This window comes from Leptinotarsa decemlineata, unplaced genomic scaffold (assembly GCF_025532065.1).
Source record: "Leptinotarsa decemlineata unplaced genomic scaffold, Ldec_3_MD MMD2_tig00001019_RagTag_RagTag, whole genome shotgun sequence".
Classification (NCBI taxonomy): Eukaryota; Metazoa; Arthropoda; class Insecta; order Coleoptera; family Chrysomelidae; genus Leptinotarsa; species Leptinotarsa decemlineata.
Window position 1 is genome coordinate 7799555 of NW_027412557.1, and position 27159 is coordinate 7826713.

Consider the following 27159-nt stretch of genomic DNA (forward strand, 5'->3'; position numbering starts at 1 on the left):
TTTCTTAACGGCCGCCAACCGTTAAAAAATCTTAACGGACGGAGACTGTTAACATTAACTTTTCAATTGTCATCTGAGTACCGTTAAATCAAAATAACAGCATAGGATCACGAAAATTGATACATTACCATCCTTATAATGCATGTCACCTAACAGAAGTCAGATGGTTGTGCTCAATAGTGGTTATTATCATTATGATGAAAAAGACAGAAGATGACGGAATGTTATACTTGGTTTTACATCTCAATATTTTTTATTTTTCTTTACAAACTTGTTAACTGGGAGAAAACTATTCACAAACCTTCTTCAACCCACACTTTCCTCTCAGGTCACAAAAAAAACCTTTTTTCATTCTAAGTAATGATTCAGTTCATTTTCCCAGTAGTCTTATTATAGGTAAATTCCTAATAATAAGCAACTTATTTCCTCACATTGGTAACTAAAGTTAATGAAATTACCATTCAATAATTCTCCCTTCAAAAATATAATTATAAATCTACCTGTATATCATTCATTAGTTTCCGTGCGAACCATCGAATACAATCTATGTCCGCGCTACGCTTATTCTATTCCTTCGAATGAGAGGTGTGAATTCAACAAAGACAGAAACTGTCAAGGGTTGTCTCTCGTCCTATCCAATCCTTCCATAGAATATTGAGTTTTTTTAAATAGGTTTGTTGATCACTAGTCCCACGAATTTTAGAATTCTTGGTGCACGGTGAAAATAGGACATTCAGTTAATAAGTGAGTGTACTGAAGATCAGCGACTTGGTATTGTTATGAAGTTTTGTCGATTTGAGGATTATTGAAGATATAAATCATCATATAGGAATTAGTTTGATACTCCAATTAATGCCAATCCTGAAGTTTCCTACTTTTATGGATTTGTGCACTGAACTCTACTGGAGGAAATTTTGTCTTATCATTTTCTTTTGGAAACCTACCATTGAGTAAATGAACCCTCTAATATTGAGTTTTGGATTTTCCATTTCCTTGAATGCACCACAGATCACTTTCGATTAATTGCTCGACAATAAGATTGTTTGGGTAGAAAAAGAAAACGCTTCGAGTCCTGCCGAGCAATGATCTGAAATATTGTCATAGGATCGGTATTTGTGAGGACTATTTTGTCTATTTTTTTTTTACAATATAACAAGGAGGATACATCCGGTAAGCGAGTATTTCTCCATTGTTTATCTATAATTTCTACCGCTTGGGATTGCTGCTACAATACTGCAAAATCAAAAAAAACCTGTGCAGGCTCTTCCTTAATTATATAAATTTTATCATCACATGAATATATGAGACCAGATTAATACCACAATAATACCATGATTAATACCATAATAATAAGAGTTTCATTTAGTGAGCCAGTTATAGCTATATTTGGAGATTCATATATGAACGAAATGTAGTGAGATCAATGCAAATACCCACCAGAGTTATCAACTTGTAATGGTTAAATGATATCAAATAAATCAAAGTTTTTATTGTACATTTATTGTTGATTATTTATGATCGGTTATATTCATAATTGTCGATTATATTTCTTTCCCGCTTAAGTAAGTTTCTTGGCGACACAAAACCGTATTGAACGGGTGGCGCCCTTTTATTTTATATATCATTTCTTTCCCTTAGAGTTCCCACGCCCACTGAACAATCAGGATGGTTTTGGTCAAGAAACAATAATTCAGTATAATGTCTGGTGTTTATAATATCATTTTCATCTCATTGTAGATGAAGGTTCATATTGAAATAATAGTAACCTAGCATTGGAATTACCCCCGTAACATATAATTATACAAAAATGTATCTCCATCTGAAATGTTTCCTGTTCCATTAAATACAACTATCAACCGAGTTTACCAAAATTGACCCTGTTCAATTTGAATTTGAATTTTTGCTGAGATTCAATCCTCATAAATCAATGTCATATCAAGCATTTTTATGTGCTTTTGACAACTTCAGTGAATCACCATAATGAATATTTATTTTGAACATTTATTATGGTCAAATCAAAGACTTGACCGTAAGCAAATTGTACTATTTTTTGAGGTCAGAGTTTTACAATTGAATCATTAACATCGACTTATAAATTATAATAATTTCCAATACTATGAAGTATGCAAATATCCATTTGCTTCGGAGGCTGGTAGTTATATCTCCGGTCTGAATCTAACCGGAAACATAATCACCGCCCTAAATAGCGAATGGAATAATATAAATATTTCAAACGTTTCCGTGTATTTAATTCAATTCAATATATACTGATATAAATTGTATCTCATATGTACCGCGGCTAATAGCCCTATGTGATTGATGCGGATTGAATTAAATAAAAAATAAGTATACGAATACTCAATATCACTTTACAAATATTTCATTTCGCTTCCCATCGCTATTGCGTCGTAGCGTTGACCAAGCTGATTGCTCCCTTCAACTGCATCATAGTTCATACAGCAATAGAAAAGTCGCAAATCTCTATTCCTCACAGTGGATGCCTAATGATTTATTCCTGTTGGAGTCGGCTGAATGCGAGAAACCAATTATTTTTTCTCTTATTCATCAAGTAAAGACTGTAGCTGTGGAAAACCCCTTCAAGGTTAGTATAACCACACGATGACTCCTGGAGTAAGTTTGGCACATTCCTTGTGCAATTGGTTACCCATTGTTGTCCCGTATAGGCTCTCCCATTTGCAATATAGTAGGTCAGAGGGAATCCTACTAAGTCGAGAAAACAACTGCATCATATTCGGAAACTTGCTAGATCAAACTCCTCCGGTTGTGGCATCCATCGACTGAATAATTTCTTGTTCCTATTTCTTTTTTTACCAGGATCCATTTTATTTCAATTGACCTCGGTACACATATTCAAGGCTGTTAATTTTGTTTTTTTTTCTGCGCTTCTTTTTTCTGCTATTGTTGATCTTTGTCTTCTCTCAGACATTTGCCAGCAGCGTTTCTTTTCCTGGAAACGTGAATTATTTTCCGTACCAAGTAATAGAAAAAAATCATACAATCATTATGTCTGTGTTTCAGAGAACACAAGCTGCAACAACTAAAACGTGTTGGAGTTGGATCTGCTAGTGAAGATGACCAAGGACTTTCAGGTAAATCGCGTCATTCTGCTACTGTATTTTCTACTAATCGTATGATAATAAATGGTTATGTAAGTATACACTCTTGTACTTCATATTTCTAGTCATAAAGATGGCTAGAAACATTGTTCAATCATTCCAACTGTCATTATATAACCGTATATTAGAATTGCTACATTCCTTCCTTCCTTATTTCTGATGCGCATTTCAATTCGAATATAAAAGTTATGTGTTATATTAATAATGAATGTTACCTTTCACCCCATTTAGCAGTTTCTACAACTAACGTATGATTGAGATTTGTAACTTGATGATCATCTTCACAGATGTGTGAAACTGCGCATTTTCTGCGCAAGATTTGAAACGCGAACCCAAAATACTCAAAAATGAGTAATTTGTGAGTTCTTGCTGAAATATAAGGAAATCCAATTGTTCATTTATTCGAAATAATATCTGTAGTGCAATAATAGAATATGCATCGGGTAATTCTACAACAAATTTCATAGGACTCAACTTTTCTGGCATGAATGTTATTTTGGCCGTCATAAGTTCCAAATACGGACATCAACTGTTCAATAAGTTTTCTGCAGGACTTCAAAACGAAGGGATCCGAAGGTTTGATTTGTAAAGAAAGAGTTTACTCGGAATGCATGCTGATAAATCCATTAATATCTTTTGTATACTTTTCGGCAATGCTAAGGGGATTTACATAAACATTCTCGAAAAAGTCCTTTATAGATGGCGAAACCTGTTCTTCCACGAGAGAATTCAAATTTTTCCATGATGAGCTTTGACAATATTTCTTCAAAATTTTCAGTTCGGGTGTGTGGAAGTTATGAAAACTTGGATTACTTTCCTGTTTATTCGTTTCTGCCTATGGGCTACGAATTTCTGAAATTTTTACTTCCTGTGAAAAAGTGATCGCAGAAATTTCATTTTCCTACCGAAAGTGTTTATCTGGTTCCTTTGTTAGGCTAGAACGTGATGGATAAAGGACGTGATCTATAAAGGACTTTCTCGAGAATGTCAATCCCCTTAGCATTGCCGGAAAGTATACAAAAGATATTAATCGATTCATCAGCATGCATTCCATGTATACTATTTCTTTACAAATCAAACCTTCGGAGCCCTTCGTTTTGAAGTCCTGCAGAAAACGTATTGAACAGTTGATGTCCGTTTTTGGAACTTACGACGACCACAATACCGTTCATACCAAACAAGTTGAGTCCTATGAAATTTTTTGTAGGATTACCCGATGGATATTCTATTATTGCGCTATCTACAGATATTTCAAATAAATAATAATTCTGTTCATCTCAGAATAGGAGTATGTCCAGATTTGGCTAACGCTTCAATCGCTTCAAAATTTGGAGTTTTGTTGGGTAACTACGGATGAGTAGGATCTGTCTGGTTGATTCACTAATTGTGATTCATTTAAAATTGTTTGGTGGTTTCTGGTGTCAAAAATCTACCATACTATTTTTGGGCTCATTTATTTCTCAGTACTACTGTAATTGGTTACTGAAATACTCCTCCGCTAGTCAGGTTCGGACGAAGCGGTATTGTTAACTTAAGGAAATTTCATATTACATCATATTACAATAGATATATCAGTAGTTTTTTTACAAAATAAGATAATTGGGCAGTGATTTTCAATTTGGTAATTTCCAAAGCAGTCGATGTCATTGATACCGAAAAAAAAAGATATTTTTCATTCATTGGGAAAGTATATGTTTTTATCCCTATGCAGAAGATTTTTTAAAGTTATTCAGAGGATACACAAGCACATATTCGACACTGAAATATAATAACAGTATGTTATTGATCGATACTTGGTAAAAATCAATGATTCAAGTAACAATTTTTGTGAGATTTTCGCTAAACAGTTCAGAAACCCGCAAAAATTGTTTCACTATAAAATAACTTGTTCGGTCGTGTAACACTGATCACTTTTAATTTTCATTCTGATCAGGTATATTTTCGTAAAAGAGCATATAATCAGAAAATTTCATTTTTCATGTAATAAATCATCAATGAATCACAATCAGAGGTCTCTCGAAATTTGAAAACAAGTCAATCATTTCCAACTGGATAGAGTTTTCACAAATGCAAACACTCCCAACAATAACAGAATTGACCTTAGTTTCATTCCATAAAGGTGAAGAAGAATCTGTCTCGTTTATAGACCTCCAACACAACAATCTCAAACTTCCTGAGAAGAAGGGTATTCTCAAGAAGCATGACTACGGTTTGATGATCGGAGATGGTAAAGATGGCTGGGCAGATGGAAGTCAACATGACGAAATCATGAGCCAGGCTGAGGCAAGCATGGCCCAATTAATGAGCGGTTCGGGGGCTCAAGACGTAAGTACAAGCATTCATTTTCATTTAAGAGTTTAATTCACGTCGAACATACAGATGACCATGGGTGCCACACGAAACCACTTTTCCCAAGCACAAATCCATAAATATTCAAATTTTCATTTTTATTTAAACAATATTTTTCAAAACCTATACTTTTTTTTCAAAACATTTTATCATAAATCATCATCGATGTAGTTATATGTTATTAAAAATACATCAATTATTCAAAAAATATTCGTTTTGGCTTTGACAGGTTGACAATTCGTTATATTCCTTATAAAGTGCATTTCTTTAATGTCCCCTCCCTTTTATTTTTTGATCGGGTCAACTGATAAATTGAAATTTGGGATAACAAAATTAATACATGAATACTTTATTTTGAAATGAAATTGACAGATGAAACTTTCAAGATGGCGACTGGGCGCCATCTGGAAAAAATGAAAATAGGATGTCTTGTGACACATCTTTTTGAGGATACTGAACATAATATCAATATCTTCAACTACTACAAAATGCCGGAACTTTGATTAATTGACTGAATACATCAACATTCAACTACATAATATGGGGTAATAAGCTTGAGGTCAGTTCAGAAGATGCTCGAAATAGTTGCCTTGAACATATTGATATATGAACAGCCTATCCAATATTTCACGCCGAACATTTTCGAACACAGTAACGTCAATATCTCTACAAATATTTATTATACTCTGCCGTATATCCAATATTGATGCAGATTCAATTTCGTACACCGTTTGCTTCAAATAGCCCCATAAAAATCCCAAAGGTGTCAGATCTGGCGAACGGGCTGGCCATTCTATAGGACCTCGACGGCCAGTCCAACGACCGGGAAAAATAGTATCCAAATAGTTTCTCACTTGTCTGGAGTGATGTAGTGGTACTCCATCTTGTTGGAATATAATATCCATATCGAATTCATTAGGATTCGCTTCGACTGTTTCAGTGATGAGAATGTCAACAGTAGTTTCCAGCATATTCAAATACAGTTCCCCTGTTGAATTTTGATCAATAAATAGAGGTCCTACAATATGGTTTCCGAATATTTCTGCCCGATCGTTAATTTTTTCTGGATATTGGGTATGTCTTTCCCGGAAAACGTGCGGGTTGGTGTCACTTCAATAACGGCAATTTTGTCTTTGAACATTGCCATTTAAACAAATGTTGTGAATATAGGTAGGATGCCTTGCAATGGTTTCCGTCATGATTTCGCAGAATTCTGTTCTTCGATCAGGGTCATCTTGAGTTAATTGGTGTACCATTTTAATTTTGTATGGATGATACCTATTCCTCTTCAAAAGTCTCCATACAGTAGTATCTACTACCATCTCACCAATTATTTCAACTTGCTATTCTTCCGAAAAGGACGGATGACCTGGGGGCTTTTTCTTATGTATACTACCGGTATATAGTTGTAAATTTGGATACAAGTTCCCTCAAATATTTTCTACAGATAGGACGATTCGGAAAACGTTCATTCAAAATCCTTTCGGTCTGGTGAAAGTTACGCGTCACACCGTAAATGAAAATCGCTTCAATTTTTTTCTTCCAATGGACGAGAATTGACCATTTTAGAGATTGTGGAAGTGGTACCTTTCTACTAGTAAAACCGAAAACTAAATGAGAATATTCTAACTGAACAATGATGTTCATTGTCGTACTGACATGTCGTTTTTATAAACAAAAAATAACCTAACAAACCTTATCGGGTTGTAGGAATTGTCATATGGCAGATAAAATAGATTATTTCTAGATTTATCTATGTCAATGTGTTTGTCTTCAGAAAATTATTAAATGTTCCGCCATTTTGTAGTAGGTGAAGATATTAACTTCATATCCTGGGGTTGTGAAGTATTCGTCAGGAGCTTCAAAATGATGTGTCACAAGACCTCCTTTACATATAATTTTTTCCCAGATGGCGCCCAGTCGCCGTATTGAAAGTCTCATCTGTCAATTTCAATTCAAAATAAAGTATTGATGCATTAATTCCATCATCCCAAATTTCAATTTTTTAGTTGACCCGTTCAAAAAATAAAAGAGGGGATATTAAAGAAATGCGCTGAATATTGTATGGAAATATTCATAGAATGATTTTTAAAAAAGTAAATCGGAGGCACTGTAATGAAAGAATGAATAAAACTCATGACACAATATCAGGAGCATGGAAAATAGTAAACGAATTGACACGTAGAAATTATATCAAAAAACCCATGGCGACTTCAATACCTTCTGATCGAAGGAATAATTGTTTCTTTTCTACTACTGAAAGTTCAACAAGTAATATTAATAATTCAGGTGACCCCTTTATGTTTCTGCAAAAAGTAACTATTACAGAGATATTCAAGTTGTATACCACTAATATTAAAAAAATTGGGAATACCGTCAAAAATATCGAAATCAAAACATTTTCTGGCATTTTCACGGAAAATACGTGTTTCCTCACAGGGTACCTTTCCGTCCTCCTGAAAATATCAGGAAGGACCGCATAAAGACAGTGACAGGGATAATCTATATGACCAGAGACAAATATCGTTGATTCCAACTTCAGCGAAAGTGATCGATAAATTGGTTAGTTCATGAGTAGATGCCAATCTACCGATCGATAAAATCATCAACGGTTCGGTTTTCAAGAAGGCAAAAGCGCTCTCCTTGCGATATTTTTTTTTCACAACAAACTTGCTGTAGTTTGTATAATGGTAAGGCAACAGTTTGTAAGTAAGTTTGTGTAAGTTATCAAAAGAGTAGACAACAGAATACCTTTGCGGAAACTCCACCATTATGAAATCAATAATAATTATGTGACCTGATTCGAGTCATAATATGCAGATCGAAAATAATTCGTGAAGTCTAATTCTAATTTAGCATATTTACTATTTTCATTACGTATTCATGATTTAACCATACTAAGTCTGTCTAGTTTCTTCATTGTTTTCGTTGAAGACACCACTTTATGATGGCATAATAGAAACGAAAATATCTGTAAATATCTGTATACTGGGAAATGATGCAGTAGAAAATGAAATAAATACTAGGTTCCCAGGTATAAATATAAACAGAGACCTCAAGTTTGTCGAACAAACTATCCACAGGACGTTATGCCTTTCGAATAGTCCTAAGTTTGGATACTGGGCAACCAAAAGAGTTTATCATTCCATATTTGATTCGTACTTGAGGTACGGATTGGTATTTGGGGGGTATTATGCAGACAGTTCATCAATTCAATATTTGAACAGAAAAAAGAGCTATTAGATATCTATGCAAACGACTGGTTATTAGGAATTTCATTTATTCATCTTACTGTCTCAGACAACTCAAACACATGGCTTTACTAGACATGCTCGTTAATTGAAATTTACTATCCCAACAACGAGTCTCATAAAAAACTGTATCATCTACAATAAACTCCCATTAACATTAACAGAAGTCGAAATATCTTAGAAATTCAAAAAAGATTTGAAGGCATTTATTGTATAAAAACACTTCACATGTTTTTTTTTTGTAGACTTTGTTGTCTTTCCCTCGTATAACCGCTGTTCATTAAATTTTTGAAAATGAAATATGTAAACCTTTTGTGACTCGAACCACAAATTTTTCAATCTATTGCTTCTGCTAGGGTTTTTAATATACAGCCCTATTTTGTTGAGATGTCCTTTGAATGAGGACGTGAGAAGTCCTGTATTTATTGTTCTGTTGAAGCAGCTCCTCAGTTACTTTTCCAGCAAGTCCCTTTATAAAATTTCGCCCGTATGTGTTCCCCGATGTATATTTCCAGTATCTACTCTTCATATTTCGTATCGACTCATGTCGTGATTCACTTCTGCCACAAACATTTTGGCACAGCTGATTCAGGGATTTGTACCTATCACACCCATCAGCTTCTTCGTTACCCATAATTTTTGAGTCTCCTTCCACCCAGTATAGAGTCGATCTATTCCAGTCTGCCATTTTTTGAGTTCTTCACGGCATTTTTGACACGTCTCGATATCATTCTAAGGTTTATCAATAATCCGTGTACAGGACAGGACAGGAAATGAACAGGTTAACGTATTGAAATACCATCTCGAGCATACCCTCCCAGCCTGTTAACAGAGCTGCTTTGGAAAAAGTACACCAAGTTCCGGGATCAGCAAGACCAAAGCAAACTGAATTTCTGAAGCCTTCAACTTTCGACAAAAAGTCATTATAAGTCATTTATCGTCGACAATTTGCAACATCACCCAACGCCAACGGTCGACCTACTATATTAATCTCATTACTGCTAGATCATGAAAGAGTTCCCCAAATGCAAAGAAAGAGAATGAAGGTTCTAGATCAAAACACCATTCGTTCAAGAAAAAACGAGCTAGTCTCCAAAATATATAAGAGATCGCCAACCCCCAAAGCAGGGTACCGAGTGGAGAATAAAAGTAGAGAGCAGATGAAGCGCACAAAAGAAAACTATTCATTAGAAGAACCTCAACAAGAGTTCAAGTTAGGAGAGTAGCAGTTGAAATACTTCTATTCCAGTCTGCCATTTTTTAAGTTCTTCACAGCGTTTTCGGACACTTCTCGATTTCATTCTTAGGTTCATCAATAATCCGTATACAGACTGGCTATTTATAATAATATTGCACATATTGCCTGTATTACTTCAGTAATGGCTGTTTACAGTTTGTAATTATATCCTGAAGTTTGTGTCAAAAGTGTACTTCGATGTCATGTTTTCAATAAGCAGAAAGCAGCAGTAAGAACTTCTTCGTTCTTGTGAACATGTTTCCTTTTTTCCATGACCTGACATAATGTCATTTTCCTTGACATATCCGATTTCATTTAGTTTAGTTACAGAGTTAAGCTAACATAGACTAAAAAAGCGAAAGTGACATAGTGAAGTAATTGTATGATTTGATTTAAAATTCTCATTGAAGTATAAGTACCAGTATTTGTATTTTGGAAGTATAAGTACCAGTATTTGTATTTTAGAAGTATAAGTACCAGTATTTGTGTTTTGGAAGTGTTGAATAGAGACGTTGAGTAATAAATTTGCCTCTAGTACGCTGCTTGATATCGTTTCTATTTCAATTTAAGGAACTGAAATAAGTCTGAAGGCGTTTTTTGATGTGTTCGAATCATCAATTGGTTGGATATTATTCTTTCAATAATTTATGTGTCCATTTTCTGATGACACCGATGGTATTTCGAATAGCGGTGATACACATTGGGTGTGCAACAATACAAGGGTGATTTATTCGATTCTAAAAAAGTATTCAACTTGATTATCGCGTAGGTACTTCCGTGACTGTTAATATAATTGTTACTGTATTTTATAGTCGATGAAACTTGCGATTTTTATTTCTTAGAACTGCAACTTTAGATGTAGGAAGAATGTAAGGAAATCATTTTTTTACTCAACAACGTAGTATGGGACACCAGATTTTTTGTGCATTTGAGAACCTGAAAATTTCAAAAAATATAAAATTGTAACAGATAGCGGTAAATAGACATAATAGCGATAAATAGAAATCCGGTAAATAGACATAAGTAAAAAAATCAAATCGCAATCATTCTAATAATAATTGACCTAATTCCCCAAATGATTAATACTTACAACCTTATATTTCTGCAAATAAAAAAGGATAATGTGAGGAAAGGGAGCAGTTTCTCCACTCAACCCTTTCAATATTGATTTATCAATAATGGCAAAATAAGAAGCATATTTTGACTTGACTCACTTTGTAGGTGGAAAGAACTCTGAAAACCCTGAATGGTTATCATGAAGATATTATTAAAGCCCTCAGAAACGCTGCTTCCCGAAGAGGAACGTTAACGCCTAGTGGCAGCAGTGGTGTTTTGAGCGAAGAACTTCTGCGAAGAAGTTTAGCACAGTGTGCCGAGAGCTACTCGGACTACAAAAGAAGTTCAAGCAAGGAAAATATTTGTGAGCAGCAGGTAGGTTTTAACAAAATGTTATCTTTGTAATTGATGTCAATAAATGTCCATATTTGTAGTGAATCAGCGGAGCAACCAAGTAACATAAAATGCAAATCTCTAACTACTATCCTTCATAGATAATCAAGTAATTTGGCTTGCAAAAATACTAGACTATATATTATTATTTACGATTTGGGACATTTGGCATACTCAATAGATACACGTTTTCATTTGAAGAGTCACAAATACAACTTGAAAATATTCCCGACAGATAGAAAGAAACTAATTTCACATACCTGTGTATAAATTTTCACACCCTTCAGACTGGGTGGAATATATGACCTAATAAATATTTCTGATTTCTCCGCTGTGAAAAAAAATTTAAAAGTGCTAAAACTATATACCAAATTATCGCTTTCTCATTCGTTATAATTCTGATAGGTGTAATATTGGGGGTTAATAAGAAGATGCCTTTATAATTATTCATTTCTAATCTAATTCATTTTTTTGTGAATAGGTATAACAATAGATGTTTACTTCGCTTGGTATCTCTATTGTGTGGACTAAGATTGGCCGTTCTTGTTGTTTCCTTCACGTAATTCTATGGGCAAGTCGGAATTCTTGAAAATTTCGCCATCTCCATTATTTTCCGTCCGGCATAGTTCTATCTGGTTTTAACGCTGGTTTCTCTCAAAAATGATTCATCATTGCTTCCAGTTCATTTTTGATATGTAGGCATGCTTCTTGCCTCTTTTAGTCAAATAAGTTCTCATCTTGAACAGTTGTGGATGTCAACAACCCACAGATGTAAAACCCTCGAAACATAAGATCGGCCCCCTTCTCCTTCGGTATCCGGAAATATAACCATATATCCTCAACCATGCAAAAATCAGGATAGTTAAAAGTTGAGAAACTCAGAACACTGCATCTGCTCACTAACACACATGAAGCTTTGACATTTCGTCAGCCCGAATACTTACTGAAGAAGCTCAGAACTTAGATGACTGAAGACTCACTTAAGTGTCTAGTCTCTCGTCCGTCCCTGACCTTGGCAATATAACGTTCTCAACTTCTTTTCTTCTGAACTTTTTATGAATTCGTTCGGTCTCTCCCATCTCATCAAGAAGCCTACCCGATTAACTGCTCACTTTTTAATTCCTTACTGGCATCATCCTCGTTTCTTATGAGGTAAGAATATCAGATGTAGATGTGACTGATATTCAGAGAATTTCAAACCACCTGGCAGTGTTGTGTAAAAACAATACTTCTGTTCCGTCTACAAAACTTAAAATGGTGACTTTTCGCGATTATCGTAACTACGATTCTGATCTCTTCCGTACAGGCGTTCTGAATATTTAATGGGATCTCACCTATCAATTCGATAATGTAGATTGCATGGGAAAAACACACACCTCCTCAAAAGGAAAGAGTACCTGCACCTCCATTACCTTGGTTAACTTACGATGTAAAGATAATGATTTCACTCAAGAATTGTGCTTTAAGTAAATACAAGAAATCATCATTGATCGCCTATTGGAATAGTTATGAAGGATTCGGAATATCTCGATTTCGGTTTACGAGATAAAAATTCCAAATCAACTGGGAATACTTCAAGAACTTTTGATATCCTGAAGAACAATAAAATCTCAGATATCCCTGATAAATTAAATGACGTCAATATCATTAACCAGTACTTCAATTCCATACCTCCACTATCAGGTCTACCCACCAACTGTCCTTATTAGATCGTTATGTTTTGAAAGAATCTGAAAATTATCTTCACTCCACCAGTCACCAGTGTCAATCTCTCTAAGACGCATTAAGAATAATGCTTTGGGTTTAGACGGGATATTCTTCAAAATGAATAATATCATTAACTCTTTTTTGATAAATCACTTCACCATTCCCATAAACTATATCATTACCAGTTGCCAATTTTCAAAATTTGGAAAGGGTGTATTGATCATTCCACTAATTGAATATTACTCACTTACAGTCCTTTCTGATCTGAGATCAATTACAATTATCCTGTGTTTCTCTAATCTGGTGATATTGATATTAAAAGATAAGATCAAAAGTTATGTCAATGAAAATCATATCATAACATCTGTACAATCAGAATTCAGACCTCAGCCTAATACCATCACGAGTCTTCTGTCAATTTCCGACGATCTTTTCAAAGCTGGAGATGATGAGAAGTTGGCCTGTTCATTACTTCTGGATTACAGCAAGACCTTTTATAATCTTGATCATGAGATATTGGGTGATAAAACTTGTCTTCTTTGATTTTTCTCGGAAAGTAGTTTCACTTTATGTGGAGAATCGTACTCGAAGAGTTGTTGTGGATGAAGTTATATCGGATGTTCTACCGGCCCGTGGATGGTTTCTACAGCCCATAAGCTCAATTCTGATAAATCTGCAATAATGATGTTTGGACCTAAGAAAAACAGAGAGTTCACCAATTCCACTTTTCAAGTCCGCATCGAAAAAGAAATATTTTCCTTAATGACCAAGATAAAAAATTCAGGGTAGTGGTTCGATCCAGAACTTCGCGTCACTAAACATGTCAGCTACCTGAACCAAAATCAAATTTACACTCTGCAAGTCACTGAACATGTCATGTCTCATTGCAAAAGTATTTGTGGAACTGCTTTAAGACAGTCGGATGCTTTTCGACAACTGGGTATGCAGAATAGCTGTCTACGTTTCTCGTTAGGTATCCGGAAATATTACCATATATCCCCAGCCATGCAAGAATCAGGACAGTTAAAAGTTGAGAAACTCAGAACACTACATCTGCTCACCAACACATGTAAAGTTTTGACATTTCGTCAGCCTGATTACTTACTGAAGAAGCTTAGAACTTAGATGACTGAAGACTTGGCAATATAAAAAGGAATTCTCTAAAGAGGTTGCAATAACTAATTTCTTGATCTTCACAGTATTACTGTGATGACAACATAACATCGTTTTCAAGTTAGTCCACCTCAGATAAGTAATCTGCAAATCTTCAGATTTTTCTTCTAGTCCCGCCTGTATAACGTTCCTAAGAATTCTGTTGAATCTGAAAGTTTTCTGTCACAAATACTATGATCTTAGAAATGCCCTTTGCATCATATAGATCCAAACTGATCCATAACTGATTCTTCAAATTCAAAATTAAGCTTCTTTTTTATGTGATTTTGAATCCGGAAACGCACCTAGCCATAATTTTGGCTACTGAAAGACGAAAAGAGGATGTATGTTGATCGTTGAAGCTATCTGCATGCACCTAGAGACTATTCCTATCATGGATTTTCTCAGTTCTGGAGATGTTTTCAACACTTTCTTCTGACATTACTCATTTTCTCATCATATCCTCCCGTGATTATGGTGAAGGTGCATTCTTCATCACCCAGACGACCTTGAACCGATAGGCTCGAATAATCTTCTACAGGACCGAGAAAAATATTTTGCTTCAAAATGACCATTTCCCTTTTTTCTATTGGTTTCGTTCAGGACTCGTTTATCCCCCCCCCCCCAATTAGTCATAGTGCCATGATTTCTACCCTTTTTTCATCTCCTCATACCTTTGACTTAGAAAGCAGGAATTTACTTACTCGTTCGTTCAAGTTCACCCCTCCCAACTTTGTTTTCAGTATTTTCAAAACATTTCTGACAGCCTTGAATTCTAGCGCAGCTATCAATAAAACGTGTTTTTTCAATTGTTGTCATCAGAACTCAGAAGAATTGTATACATCTCGAAGTCTTTCAAATTATGGAATTGGATGAAGGGGTGTACTCAAATCTACTCCTCACAATCTCTTGGGCATGGAGATAGGCCATTTTGAATAATCTTTCTATGTTTGCTTTATACGCCTGTAATTTATCCTAACTTCACTCTGGTATACATAGCTCAAGTAGTGTTGGCTTTGTTGCTTTTCCAGAACTTTCCCAATGCTGTTAACTACTTTCCGAAATATTTTGCAGTTTTCTAAGGAACAACAGAGTAAATCTGTTATCAGTAAAAATAATTTTTCAAATTCGATACAAATTTAATATGTTAATGAACGAAAAATCTGCGGTTTATTTGTCTAGCACGAGTGATGTGGCCTATGGCAGGCTCAGCTCAACGAGTTACATCGATGAAAGAACCTTGTCTGATGAGTGTATCATTTAATCAATAACGCAGTTACAAAAGAATATATCGAAATGAATATATCATTTCTCTTGAATCATATTTCTGAAACTCATTCTAATCTTTATTCTACATCTGATACTATTTTAGGTGGTGATAGAACACGAAGAAGAGGATGAAGAAGAAGTACCGCCAGTAGGTCCAATCCGTATTCGAAATCTCGAAGATCTCATTCGACAACTTGAACATCATTCACGCCACATGAGTCCCAGTGGATCAGAGGATATACGGATGTCGGAAACAGAAGCAGATCGGCATTATCGACAAGAATCCTCCTCGGCGTGCAGCGAGAGTTCCCACCAATCGCATAATAGGGACTCACGGTTCGTGTATGGGAGATACAGGTAAAAAGGGAATAGACGGATTTTTTTACTTTACTTCCACTCTACCACTACTATGAGACTTTCTTCGATAACGATTTCTCTTTCTGTGATGGTTTGATCTTGACACTTCTTCTGGCGAATGTGTTTTCAATTCTAATATTTACTTGGATGTAAAGGTTTTTATTGGTTATAGAGATATCCTTATGATAGAAGTTTACCCTTTCTTGACTGGAATGTAATGCAGAGTATGGAGTTATTAACATCAGGACCCTTCATAGACTAATTCCCTATATTAATTTCATCAGTTATTACTCTAGATCAGGGGTCTCGAAACTTTGAAGCCTTCGGGCCATAATGATTTTTTCAGTTTGTTCCAAGGGCCAATTTCTGCCCTCAACTATATTTCTAGACTAGGATAGTCGCAAAGTGCGTGACCTAAGCAAACTTACGCTTTTTTGCATTTCATACTATGTACTATCTTTTTCAGCTACCCGCTAGGTGGCATTATGCGTAATTAAATATTTGGAATTACCGCGTTGGTTCGAGAAAGTTCTGGTTCTAGCTAGTGTATTCCGATCACCTCGAGATGGCAGTAATAATTGCATATAAAAAGGCTAGCGGCGCAACTGCGAGTTAGTCTGCTAAGGAAAGGCGAAGGAAGCGAAACTGTCTATTGTGAAATAAAGTACACACCCGTCAATAAAAGCGGACAATCGACAGTGAATGCAGAATGTTCCAAGAAAAATGAAACTTTCAGTATTTTGCGATTGAGTCCAGTAATAAGGCGCTATGTTCAATTTGTAATGAAACCATAGCTGTTCTCAAAGACTATAACATTAAACGATACTATGAATCGAAACATCTTCAAAGTTACTCCAAGTATACAGGAAGTTTGCGGAAGGAAAAATTTTAAGCTTTGAAACGCGGACTCAAATCGCAGCAATCTTTGTTTACCAAAGCGAATACTGAACAAGAGTCTGCAACTCGCGCCAGCTTTCGTGTAGCTCTTGAAATCGGAAAACGTAGCAAACCATTCACCGATGGAGAAATGATAAAAGAATGCTTGATTGCAGTAGCCGAAGAAATATGCCCCGAAAAGGTAAATGTATTTAAAAGTGTCAGTTTGTCAGCAAACACCGTGGCTCGGAGGGTGCAAGACATCGCAGAAAATATATCATCTCAACTGTCTGACAAAAATGGACATCATGAGTGGTTTTCTCTAGCATTGGATGAGTGAACGGATGTGTCAGATACTGCTCAGGTGTTGATTTTTATTTGCGGAGTAGATAAAAGTTATGAAGTGTATGAAAAACTTCTTGATATTGATAGTATTCACGGCACGACAACTGGGGCAGATATTTTTAAGGAAGTTGAAAATGCCATTAATAAAAAGAACCTTCGATGGAGAAATTTGAAATCTATAACAACTGATGGATGCAAAAATATGTATGGTAAGAATAAAGGAGTGGTTGCACTTGTGTCAAAGACTGTAGAAAATGATGGTGGTTCAAAACCATTAGTCTTACATTGTATCATTCATCAATAGTCCTTGTACGGAAAATGTTTGGATATGTCTGAAGTTCTAAAACCAGTCATATCAGTTGTTAACTTCATCAGATCCACTGGGCTGAATCACCGACAATTCCGCGAGTTTATTCAACAGATTGGAGAAAATGATTTACCATATCATACTGCCGTACGCTGGCTTAGTTGCGGAAAAGTCCTTAAGCGCTTTTTTGAACTTCGAGCAGAGATCGAAAATTTTTTAAATGAGAAGCAGCGCCCTTTTGCCGATTTAGAAAATAGTGAATGGATGTGGAAGTTAGCCTTCTATGTCGATTTGACAAATCATATGAACGAACTGAATTTGAGATTGCAAGGAAAAAATCAGCTTCTCCCTGATTTATTCACCAATATCAAATCCTTCAGGCAGAAAATAATACTATTTCAATCGCAATTAGGTGAAAAATGTTTCACATTTTGATATTCGTTTTTCAGATTTTGATGTCATTGCGAATGAAATTAGGCTTTTTCAAAATCCTTTTGATTCTGACATTGAAACCCTGGCTCCGGAAGTCCAAATGGAAATTATTGATTTACGGTGCTCAAGAACAAATATCAAAATTCATCTTTGTTGGAATTTTATGAGTCTTCCACTGGAACAATTTGATAATTTGCATAAATTTGCTCGTGGGTTGTTTTCTGTTTTTGGTACTACTTACTTGTGTGAGAAAACGTTTTCCAAGATGAAGTACACAAAGAATGTTTACAAATCTCAATTGACCGATGAGCATCTTGAATCTCTTTTGATAATTGGTACAAGTAAAATTGATCCACAACTTCAAAGTATTGTCGGTGGAAAATCACAATTACATAAATCTCATTAGTGTTTTTGTTTTACTGTGATTCATTTCAATTATTTGTTAGTTATTGATATGCTTAAACTTAGATACTTAAGTTAAGTTTTCTTTGTCATCATTTCTGTCGTTAAGTTTTACCTTGCAAGTAAATAATACCTTGTAATTATCATTCTGTGTTTTCTTCTTTAACTTATCACAGCAATAAGGTAATCATTGGCTGTCGCGGGCCAGATTGATGACAGTAAATCATTGGCTGTCGCCAATGATTGGAGACCCCTGCTCTAGATCCTAGATTGTACCTTGCAAAAATACCAAATTATAGATATCTAGGAAAAGAAAGGACTCGGCTTTGTACTTCTCCATATCTATACAGAAAAATGTGGGAATCTTCCAAAGGAAGGAAGGAAGTAATTGATGGAGAAGTAGAAAGCCAAAACCTTTCTGTCTCAGTGATTAATCTCTTCTAATGATATACCCCTCTCAAGTTAAATATATTTTCAATACTCTCATTGATCTAAAGAAATGAACTTTAAACGTTCAAGCCAGTCTTCAATTTTAGAACGGGCACACTTACAGACCGGTTCCGGGCTCATTAGCCATTCATCAGTGCAAGATAGTGGCCGTCACTAAAAATAATTTTGAAATTAGGAAAATAAAATTTTTCCGTATTGAATTTTCATTTGTTTCATGTAATGAAAATAATATTTTAGGCAACCAACGGGCAGGTTACCCTATCCCCATCCCCTAACCCATCATCAGGCCGAGGAGGAGAGTATTTACGAATCTGCTGACCACGACAGGGGGGCACCATGTGGCGACACTCCTGATAGCGAAAGGTAATAATGGAATAGGTTACAGTGTTTTCTTTTCAACGGCAAGAGTTGTTAGTGAGAACAGAGATAACATATTTTTCAAATGTTTGCATTTTTTATTCACCAAACGAGCTATTTCTTTTTTATTCATTTGGATTCAAAAACTCAAAGTATAGCCATATGGTGATAGAAACTTAGCCTGTAAGTAAATAAAGCCATTAAAATATAAAATTGGAATAATTTTTTCGAAAACTAATCAATGATGCCAGAATACCTACTGAACCAAAAGTGAATTAATTATATTTAAAGTTGCTATTCAAATGAAATCACTCATGCACGATTTCTGGCCAACCGTGTCTCTCTTCAAAAACTGACTTAGAGCTTCAGTGGTTTGTTGGGGAAATTGTTCAAAATCACAAGATATTTTCATTTGACAAAAGCGAATCATTTGAACTATTCTATTCAAACCACGTACCTTCTCTTGCAGAATGTTATTTTCGCAGTTCAATATTTTGACTTTTTCATCCATTTATATTTTGAATTATGTTAAATATGTAAAAATGAATTCATCTGAGTATGTGGACAATAGAGAGCAACTCACATATCAATATAACTCACGATACTCGTATTTTCAACTCTATGGAAATAAAGTTTATTATTATTATTATTATTACTTTGGTTGAGCTGATCGAGCCCTATCCTCCCGAAGCCCCAATACATTCAGGAGGGCGCGCCAGTATTATTTACCAATGACGACTCCCTTCCGTGGGGTAAATGATCATTGAATCGATGGAGTAAGTGATCATTGGGTCCGTGGATCATGTACCTTAAGCAAGCGCAGTGAGAATGACAGCTTTCTGCATCTGTCCGGCTAATATTTCTGCTTTAGTGCGGTAAGCCGGCATGATTTCGGGATTTGAGAGTAGAGAGGGCACCATTCCAACAAGGACTCCAATAATCAAAACATGGATAGAGTCTGTGAAGTTCGAAGAGCAACTCGATTTTATCCATTTCTCCTTTTCTTTTTAACCCTATTCGTCTGGCCAGGCTTTAGTGGTCGGCACTTCCCGGAGCGTAGTGCAACATCGGTGACTCGTCAATACCATCACCAGGTGATAATAAAGCACTCTTAAGGCCGCGTTATTTCGATGGATATAAGCTGAGATCGCATATGATGCAAGAGCAATAGGAGCAACAGGATCTCAGACGTCTCGCAGCAGGCCCTGCACCTTGTGTCAGGACCTTCTATACCCATCACACAACTGCAGTAGACTAAGGTGTTGAAGACACCATCCTGAAAGACCATGATGAACCCCTCAGTTTTCGACTTCAGTCCACTCGACCTAATTAGCTAAGGTTTTCAATGTTGTTGAAGAAGACCCCATGCGTTGGCTTATCCTTGTGTTGCCACAGAACTGAAGTGATCTCTGCAGCTTTCATATGGACATTTTACTGAACGCGTTCCACCTTGGTAACAGAGTTGTGATCACCTAGTTCAGTGTCAAAAACTAAACAGAGTTCACCAGCTGCTCGAACAGCTGCCCCGAAGAAAAATGCTCCAACTCCTGCTCTCTCATGGTCGAGGACAATGCAAAGAAAGGGATACGAACTCCTGATGGCTTTACAGGCTCCATCCTGTATCCTTCTGTCATGTATACACTGCAAACTCAAAAGTTCACGCTCTTCCTGTTAGGGAAAGTACAACCGTGGAACGGACGATTTGGGATGCAAACTGATACTTGCCTCGGAGAGAGTTCTTCACTGGTGCTACCTCTTGTGAATGGTGTTGTTCCTCCCCGAGTTAAGTATACCGGCACCTTGATGGTCTGCTTTATTATTATTATTTTTAGTACCCAGCAATCTGTATTCAGTAAATAAATCGTATCATAGTACTCAATTCAATATGGCAACATGGTGACATTCCTGTCCTGGTTAGTAATAGTAATGATAGTAATTCAAAGTTTTTACAACTGGAGAATTGAAAGACTCATCAAAATATTGTTTTAATAATTTTACCGGAATGTTTGAAGCTTGAATCGAATAATTAAATATTGTTTGGTGAATAAAAAATGATAAACATGTCTTATATATTTGCTAAATGCTGCTACCAAATATTTGGTAGTGCTGTTACATTGATTGTTTTCTAGTGATGACTTTATTCAAGCTCAACAACAGCTAGCCCGGTGGGCCAGTGAGGACGCCGTGGGGCAGGCGGGCACCAGCGGCAGCGCCGGCGTTGGAGGCGTCGTGCCGCGGGAGTACTATCCTTCTCCCAGCAGTTCCACCAGCGAGGAACCGCCCAGCATCGCAAGAGCGCCTGTCCCGATCCCAGGCCACGTGCCAATAAGCCATCCCCACCCAGACCACGCGACCATCCACCGACCCAAAAGGTATCCGGAATATAAACACTGATAGTGACTGAAAAGTGACGTCGGGACGCTGCGGCCGCGGCCTGACTCGTCTCTTCCAACCTACACCCGTGCGAGATACCACGAATTCCGGCATTCCCTCTCGTTACTGGGACAATCGAGTTCTCGGTTAGACGAAGACGCCCTGTAAAAATCAGTTGAGATTTTCAAAGAGTGTTCATTTTTATGGCCGAATTTGTTGGCCGTGATCTGCAGGGTTTCATACCTCTTGCGGTAGACATCATCAAAGGCGATGAGATATCCTCACAGCAGATGCTACTTTTTTCAGGGTTTAGATTTCTGGTTTCATTCTATAGGTGAAAGACGAGCTTCATTCTTTTTGGTTGCATTAATTGGCCCAAATCGTAAACAGTTGATTGCAGGAAGCCAGACTTCATTGATAATTTTCTCATTTTTCCGGCTGTATTTTCTCCTTTCTTGAAATTGTCTGTATGTTTCTCCGAATTGGGGACAAATCTGGAAAAACAATCAATATTCAGGCAAATGAAAACTATCAGAGAGAGTTTCAACGTCTGCTAAAGACCTTAGAGCTGCAGATCGGTCTACATCGAAATCACGAAAAGAAGTTAAAATACCCGACTCTCTGAAGACAAGAGAAATTGTAACCTTAGGCTTACCGAAAAATCAGCAGTAACGGATCACACAGCGAAGGCATCGACATTATTGCTTTCGAAGAGACAGAACACAGAACTAATATCCAAGACTATATAGGGAGGTGATAGAGATTCAGAAACACAAAGAAAGTCTGTAAACGAATCAGGTTAAGTCATTAGAATGAAGCCACGCTCACCACGGGTGGAATAAAACCGCAGATCAAAAGCTTGAATAGTAGTATCCGCTGTATGGAGTAGTTTGTCTGTTGTGTCATCGAGGTTGTTGCTAACATGTGAACCAGCAGACCATGGCCAACAAACCCGGAAAATAGCTTTCATACGTGAGATTTGGTTATTATCACCATCGAATGTTAAATATTTTTCATCGATTATTGACATTGCAAATAATTTTTGAAAAGTAAAAAATTGATAAAAGCATAAAAATAGTTACCAGCTGAAAAATAATGTTCTCTTCACAGAAAAATAACTTCTATCTAAGGTACAAGAGACGAAATTGGTGACTTTTTTAGAGACGGAAAATTGTTTTTCCCGATTTTTACTGAAAATAGAACTCCGTACGATGAAAGTTGTAGATGGTGTAGATAATATGAAAATGTACAACTTTTATGTGAAAAATTTTTCCAGATAACCTGAAATTTCACGAGGCAACCTGGAAAACTGTTTTTTTCGTTTTTGATTAATGTTTTCCTATAAAAATCATTGGTTTCCACGACATTACCTCATCTTATTGTATTATTATTACGTTTTGATTTTTTCAGCAAAATAATCAGTTGACCATTTCATTTTGATGTCAACCCTAAAAAATTACCATCTTCAACCTAAAATGTGCTAAAAACAGTTTTACAAAAGCAGCTAAAAAAGTTATTCAAAAAAAACATTTTTAAAATTATTGAAATATTTTTAAATATGAAGATGAAAAAAAAATATTTTTGGCGAGGGTCGAATATTAGAATTCAAATAGTTACGGCTGGAAAAATAATATTTGAATATATAGTAATTTATTCAGTAGAAAAATCAATATATACATTTAAATTAAAAAATATATAACTGAGAAGTTAGCTATACATAAAAAATAAATTGGTATAACTCCAATAGTATTTCCGTTCACATTCATCACAGTAATGAAAATTATACTCAATTATTGGTTAGTTTTGCCCTACAGCGCTCATTTCCTTTCAAAACATCACTCTAAGTATCTAATGATCTACTGAATATATAAATATGAATAAATATAAAAATTAAAGCTTTTTCCCATTTAGGCGATGTGTGGCGACATGCAAGTATACAATTTCACACTGAAACTATACTTTTTATCGAAAAAATTCAAAGATAAATGTTGTAAGTATAAAAAATATACAACTTGAGTGGGAGCTACTATTTGAAAAAAAATCTAGAAAGAATTTTCAGCTACGAAAACTTTTCATTCCACAGGAAATTTTATAAAAACTTTATATATCCCAAAAAAGCTTATTGTTTTATATATAATATTCATTTCAGGATTTTATTTTGATAAACCTCTAATCCCATCAAAATGTCTCTGTGCTGAAAATATATTTTCTTAATTAGCACTGTTCTTTTTTATTATAACATCTACTATTTGTGGAAATATATGTGAAAAAATATTTCATACAAAAGTTGTAGATCTTTATTTTACATAAAACTTTTAATTTAACCTTTTTTCAAAAAAAGATTCTAGTAAATTGTTAAAAACAATGTTCCACCTCAATATTCTCCCAATTTCATAAGCATATTTTTTTCACCTGTCTAGTAATTTGATGCTGTTATTATTTTTTTGCCTTTCCAAACAGGCTTCTTCACTGACCTATACAGGTGGACACCCTGTTAAGTGGGAGGCTAATTTGATTAGTTTCGAGATGGAATGAAGCCTGGACGCACTATTGTCGATCATGAGGCCGTATTCGAACTCAACCAGCATCAATAAGTAGTGTGTTGGATTCGATTACTAAACGTAGCACATAGTTATTAACGAATGTAGGCTATTCTAAATTCCTGGTAAGTTTATTCGTATGACCGAGTGCTCAATTCGTCTCTTAGATCTAGAAAACGTTAATGATTTCGAACGAATAGTACATGTAAATATTAGAATGTTGAAAGTGCCAATTGAAAGATGTATCTTTTTCCTCATGGATCAAATTCAAATAGAGCAGATTTCAGTAATTGCGTTATTAGCTGTGTATGGTATATATGTACCACCAGAAGTGAAATTAGTAGAACAACTTTCTCGATTTCTGGAAACAATTCCTTCAATAGAGGAAAAGGTCCAAAAATTGGCCCCACTTTGTTTTTTGGTATTTGATTATTTATATTTCCAATTGTAAGGCATATAGTTTTCAGGTAATACAACCTTATTTAATTTTTTTCTAGAATTTCATAAAAATATGCATATTTGAGAAAATTTTTCGAAATATGAGCCACCATATGAAAGTCTTGAAAAAGTCACCTCATTCATAAAAATAAATCAAAAGTCACGAATTATGGGTTTCAAAAGACTCATTCGATACGACGATTCATCTCTTATATCGTCAAAAAGTATACATTACAAAAAAGGCAAGTGTTGTCCTCATTTTCGAAAAGAGTTCCGACTTCTTCGAAATCACTGTCCTCGTCGTCTAGATGCAATGAGCATTCGGCTTCAGAGACGAACGAATTGGCGCACTATTTTTTTCCTTGTATTTTGATGGTTTTCTTTTATGCTTTTGTCGCATTATCTTTCCCGAATACATTTCGTTTTCCTTTATTACTACAGTCAGTCTATGCTTTTTTCTGAGTTGAGATTTCTAACTGATTTTTGTGTGGTGACGAGGTTATGATTTCTAGTTTGGACGATTTTTTCCACTATTGTCAGATTTTGTTCTGCTATGGAGGTATCGAAGATATCGTGTACGGCAATATAAAATCCATCGATCCATACTTGCTGGGGACATTCCTGGAACATCCTGGTTGAAGTTCATTAAGATTCATTTGCTGAATATATATCTTCTTTAGATTCTGGGTGTCGTTCTGACAACTGGCTGAGTTGGCTTCGAATCATAGTCAGTTGCATTACACCTCCAGCAACTTTTTTCGGTTATATGATCAACTTCTGCAAAAATACTCCTATTGAAAATTCCTGTTGCCCTGAATCTATTTACGGCAACTTCAGCATTTTGTGATTTCAAAAATGATTTGCCCTTGAGTTCAACTGAATGAAATACCCAATGGAAGTGCTGCCCAGAGGCTGCATTTCGTGGGATGAATGCGGTGGTAGCAAATGTTTAGAAACGTGGTTTCCCCTAAGTGAATTAGAGATATCTATATTTCGAGTATTACCGCAATAGTCATTTAATATTGGTAGGGTAGGGTCTGCAGTTGGATCAACAAAATTCGCGAAGTGTCGAAACTACCCAGAAAATAAATTTTGATGAATCCAACCACTTGGATGGACGGCATAAATTGAACATGGTGGAATGAACTGCTTACCTCTACTCATACAGGCAAACAGAGTCACATACGATTCGCGTTCAGGGGATGTGATGGATGCAATTTGACTTTTTTCTTCTCTACCAATAATCTGAATAATTTTGCTTTGGACAATATATAGACTTTGAAAATTCTATATGCTGGAAAATTGTGGGTATAATATTGCTTTTCTAGGTTGTTGTAGAAATGAGTAGTATTTTCTTTATTTGAACCAAGTGCCCTAGTAGAAGAATTTTCAGTCAGTCTTCTGGCTGATATAAATTGTTTGTCTGCGTAAATACTCATTAATCCACCTTCTACCTGCAATTCCATCTTTGAGTATCTCTCCTAGTGAGTCCATAAAATTCAGCTCCCATGTCTATAATATAATAACATAGATTTTGTTCTAGTTTATCCTATCAAGATAAGTTTCCACCACTTCTTGGGGGTCGGTAGCCAAGCGGTTCGGCGTGGGTGCTTTGTTCACTCACTCGAATTGACTGTCGTGTTGGTCGGTGGTTCAAGCCCTAGTCTGAACGATCGATCTTCACTTGCTATCGTCCAACCCGTGTTAGGAATCACACGTTAAAAGGTAAGACCTCGTTAATCCTTAGCTCGCACAAGTTTCGACTTTTTAGGGTTGTCGTTCGTAGGGGTGCGACAGCTTGTTAACGGAAAAACAGATTTTAAACAGATTTCATCTTCCTTCATTAATCTTTGCAACTTATATCTTGATACTTCCAATGTTTTGGCTACTTGCCTTCAAGAAATTCCACTTTTACCAGCATTCATGACAAGATCCATGCTATCAACTCTTCACTGCTTTCATATGTCATGCATTGAAATGGCCCATATTTCAAACAAACGATTATTCACAGGAAAAACTCAATATTTCAAAATCATCAGAGTACAGAATGAAACTGCATGTTAATCATAATTGTGTTTTCTACACACTAGGTGAATTGAATAAATTGAAAATAAATTGAAAAATAATTGTGTAACATCAACTTGGAACATCTCCGAATAAAATTACGTTGACTATCAACAGCCATTACTTGTCACATTTAGTCTGCTCAAGCCTTCAACTGCTAGTTTAGAGAAATCTCCAGAAGATCTGATAGTCATCTGAGTCAGTTTGAACTATGCGGTGAAATATGGTAGTTGAGTTTTGATAATTTTAGGGTTGCCCATATCGAGTGCCTTGCCCATATTTGGACCTTATCCTCCAGATATATTCAAGTTTTAATCGATTAACTACGAGAATCTAGTAGAGACTTGGAAAATAACTGACTGAAAATACAAGGATCTCAATCAACACCCAAAATAATTACAAATTCAAATAAAAGAATCCCAATTCATTTTGAAGGTGAATCAGTTTTACCGTATCATATTTTCTGCTTAGCTCGTCTTGAAGGTGGTTCAATATTGATGTCCTTCCAATACTCAGTAGATTGAAACTTCGTGGATATCTATCATCCTCAATTAGGCACAATTGTTTCGAAATTGTTACGTACATATTCAGATGAAAAGACTGAACTCCTCTTTGGATCTACGAAATCGCTTGCCGGAGTGACACGAACATATTTACCGTATTAAGT

The 27159-nt window shown here is 35.7% G+C and overlaps 1 protein-coding gene across 1 annotated transcript in view; it reads left to right on the forward strand.

Moving 5' to 3' along the window:
- mmd (disintegrin and metalloproteinase domain-containing protein mind-meld) overlaps positions 1 to 22981 on the forward strand; it is a 389133-nt gene extending 366152 nt beyond the window's left edge. The window contains exons 18-23 of the mRNA XM_074175455.1: positions 3040 to 3110; positions 5257 to 5462; positions 11196 to 11405; positions 15655 to 15908; positions 18958 to 19083; positions 21207 to 22981. Coding sequence (XP_074031556.1) covers positions 3040 to 3110; positions 5257 to 5462; positions 11196 to 11405; positions 15655 to 15908; positions 18958 to 19083; positions 21207 to 21471 — 1132 coding nt within the window. The 3' untranslated portion in view covers positions 21472 to 22981. The remainder of the gene's footprint in view (positions 1 to 3039; positions 3111 to 5256; positions 5463 to 11195; positions 11406 to 15654; positions 15909 to 18957; positions 19084 to 21206) is intronic.
- The last annotated feature ends 4178 nt before the right edge of the window (positions 22982 to 27159 follow it).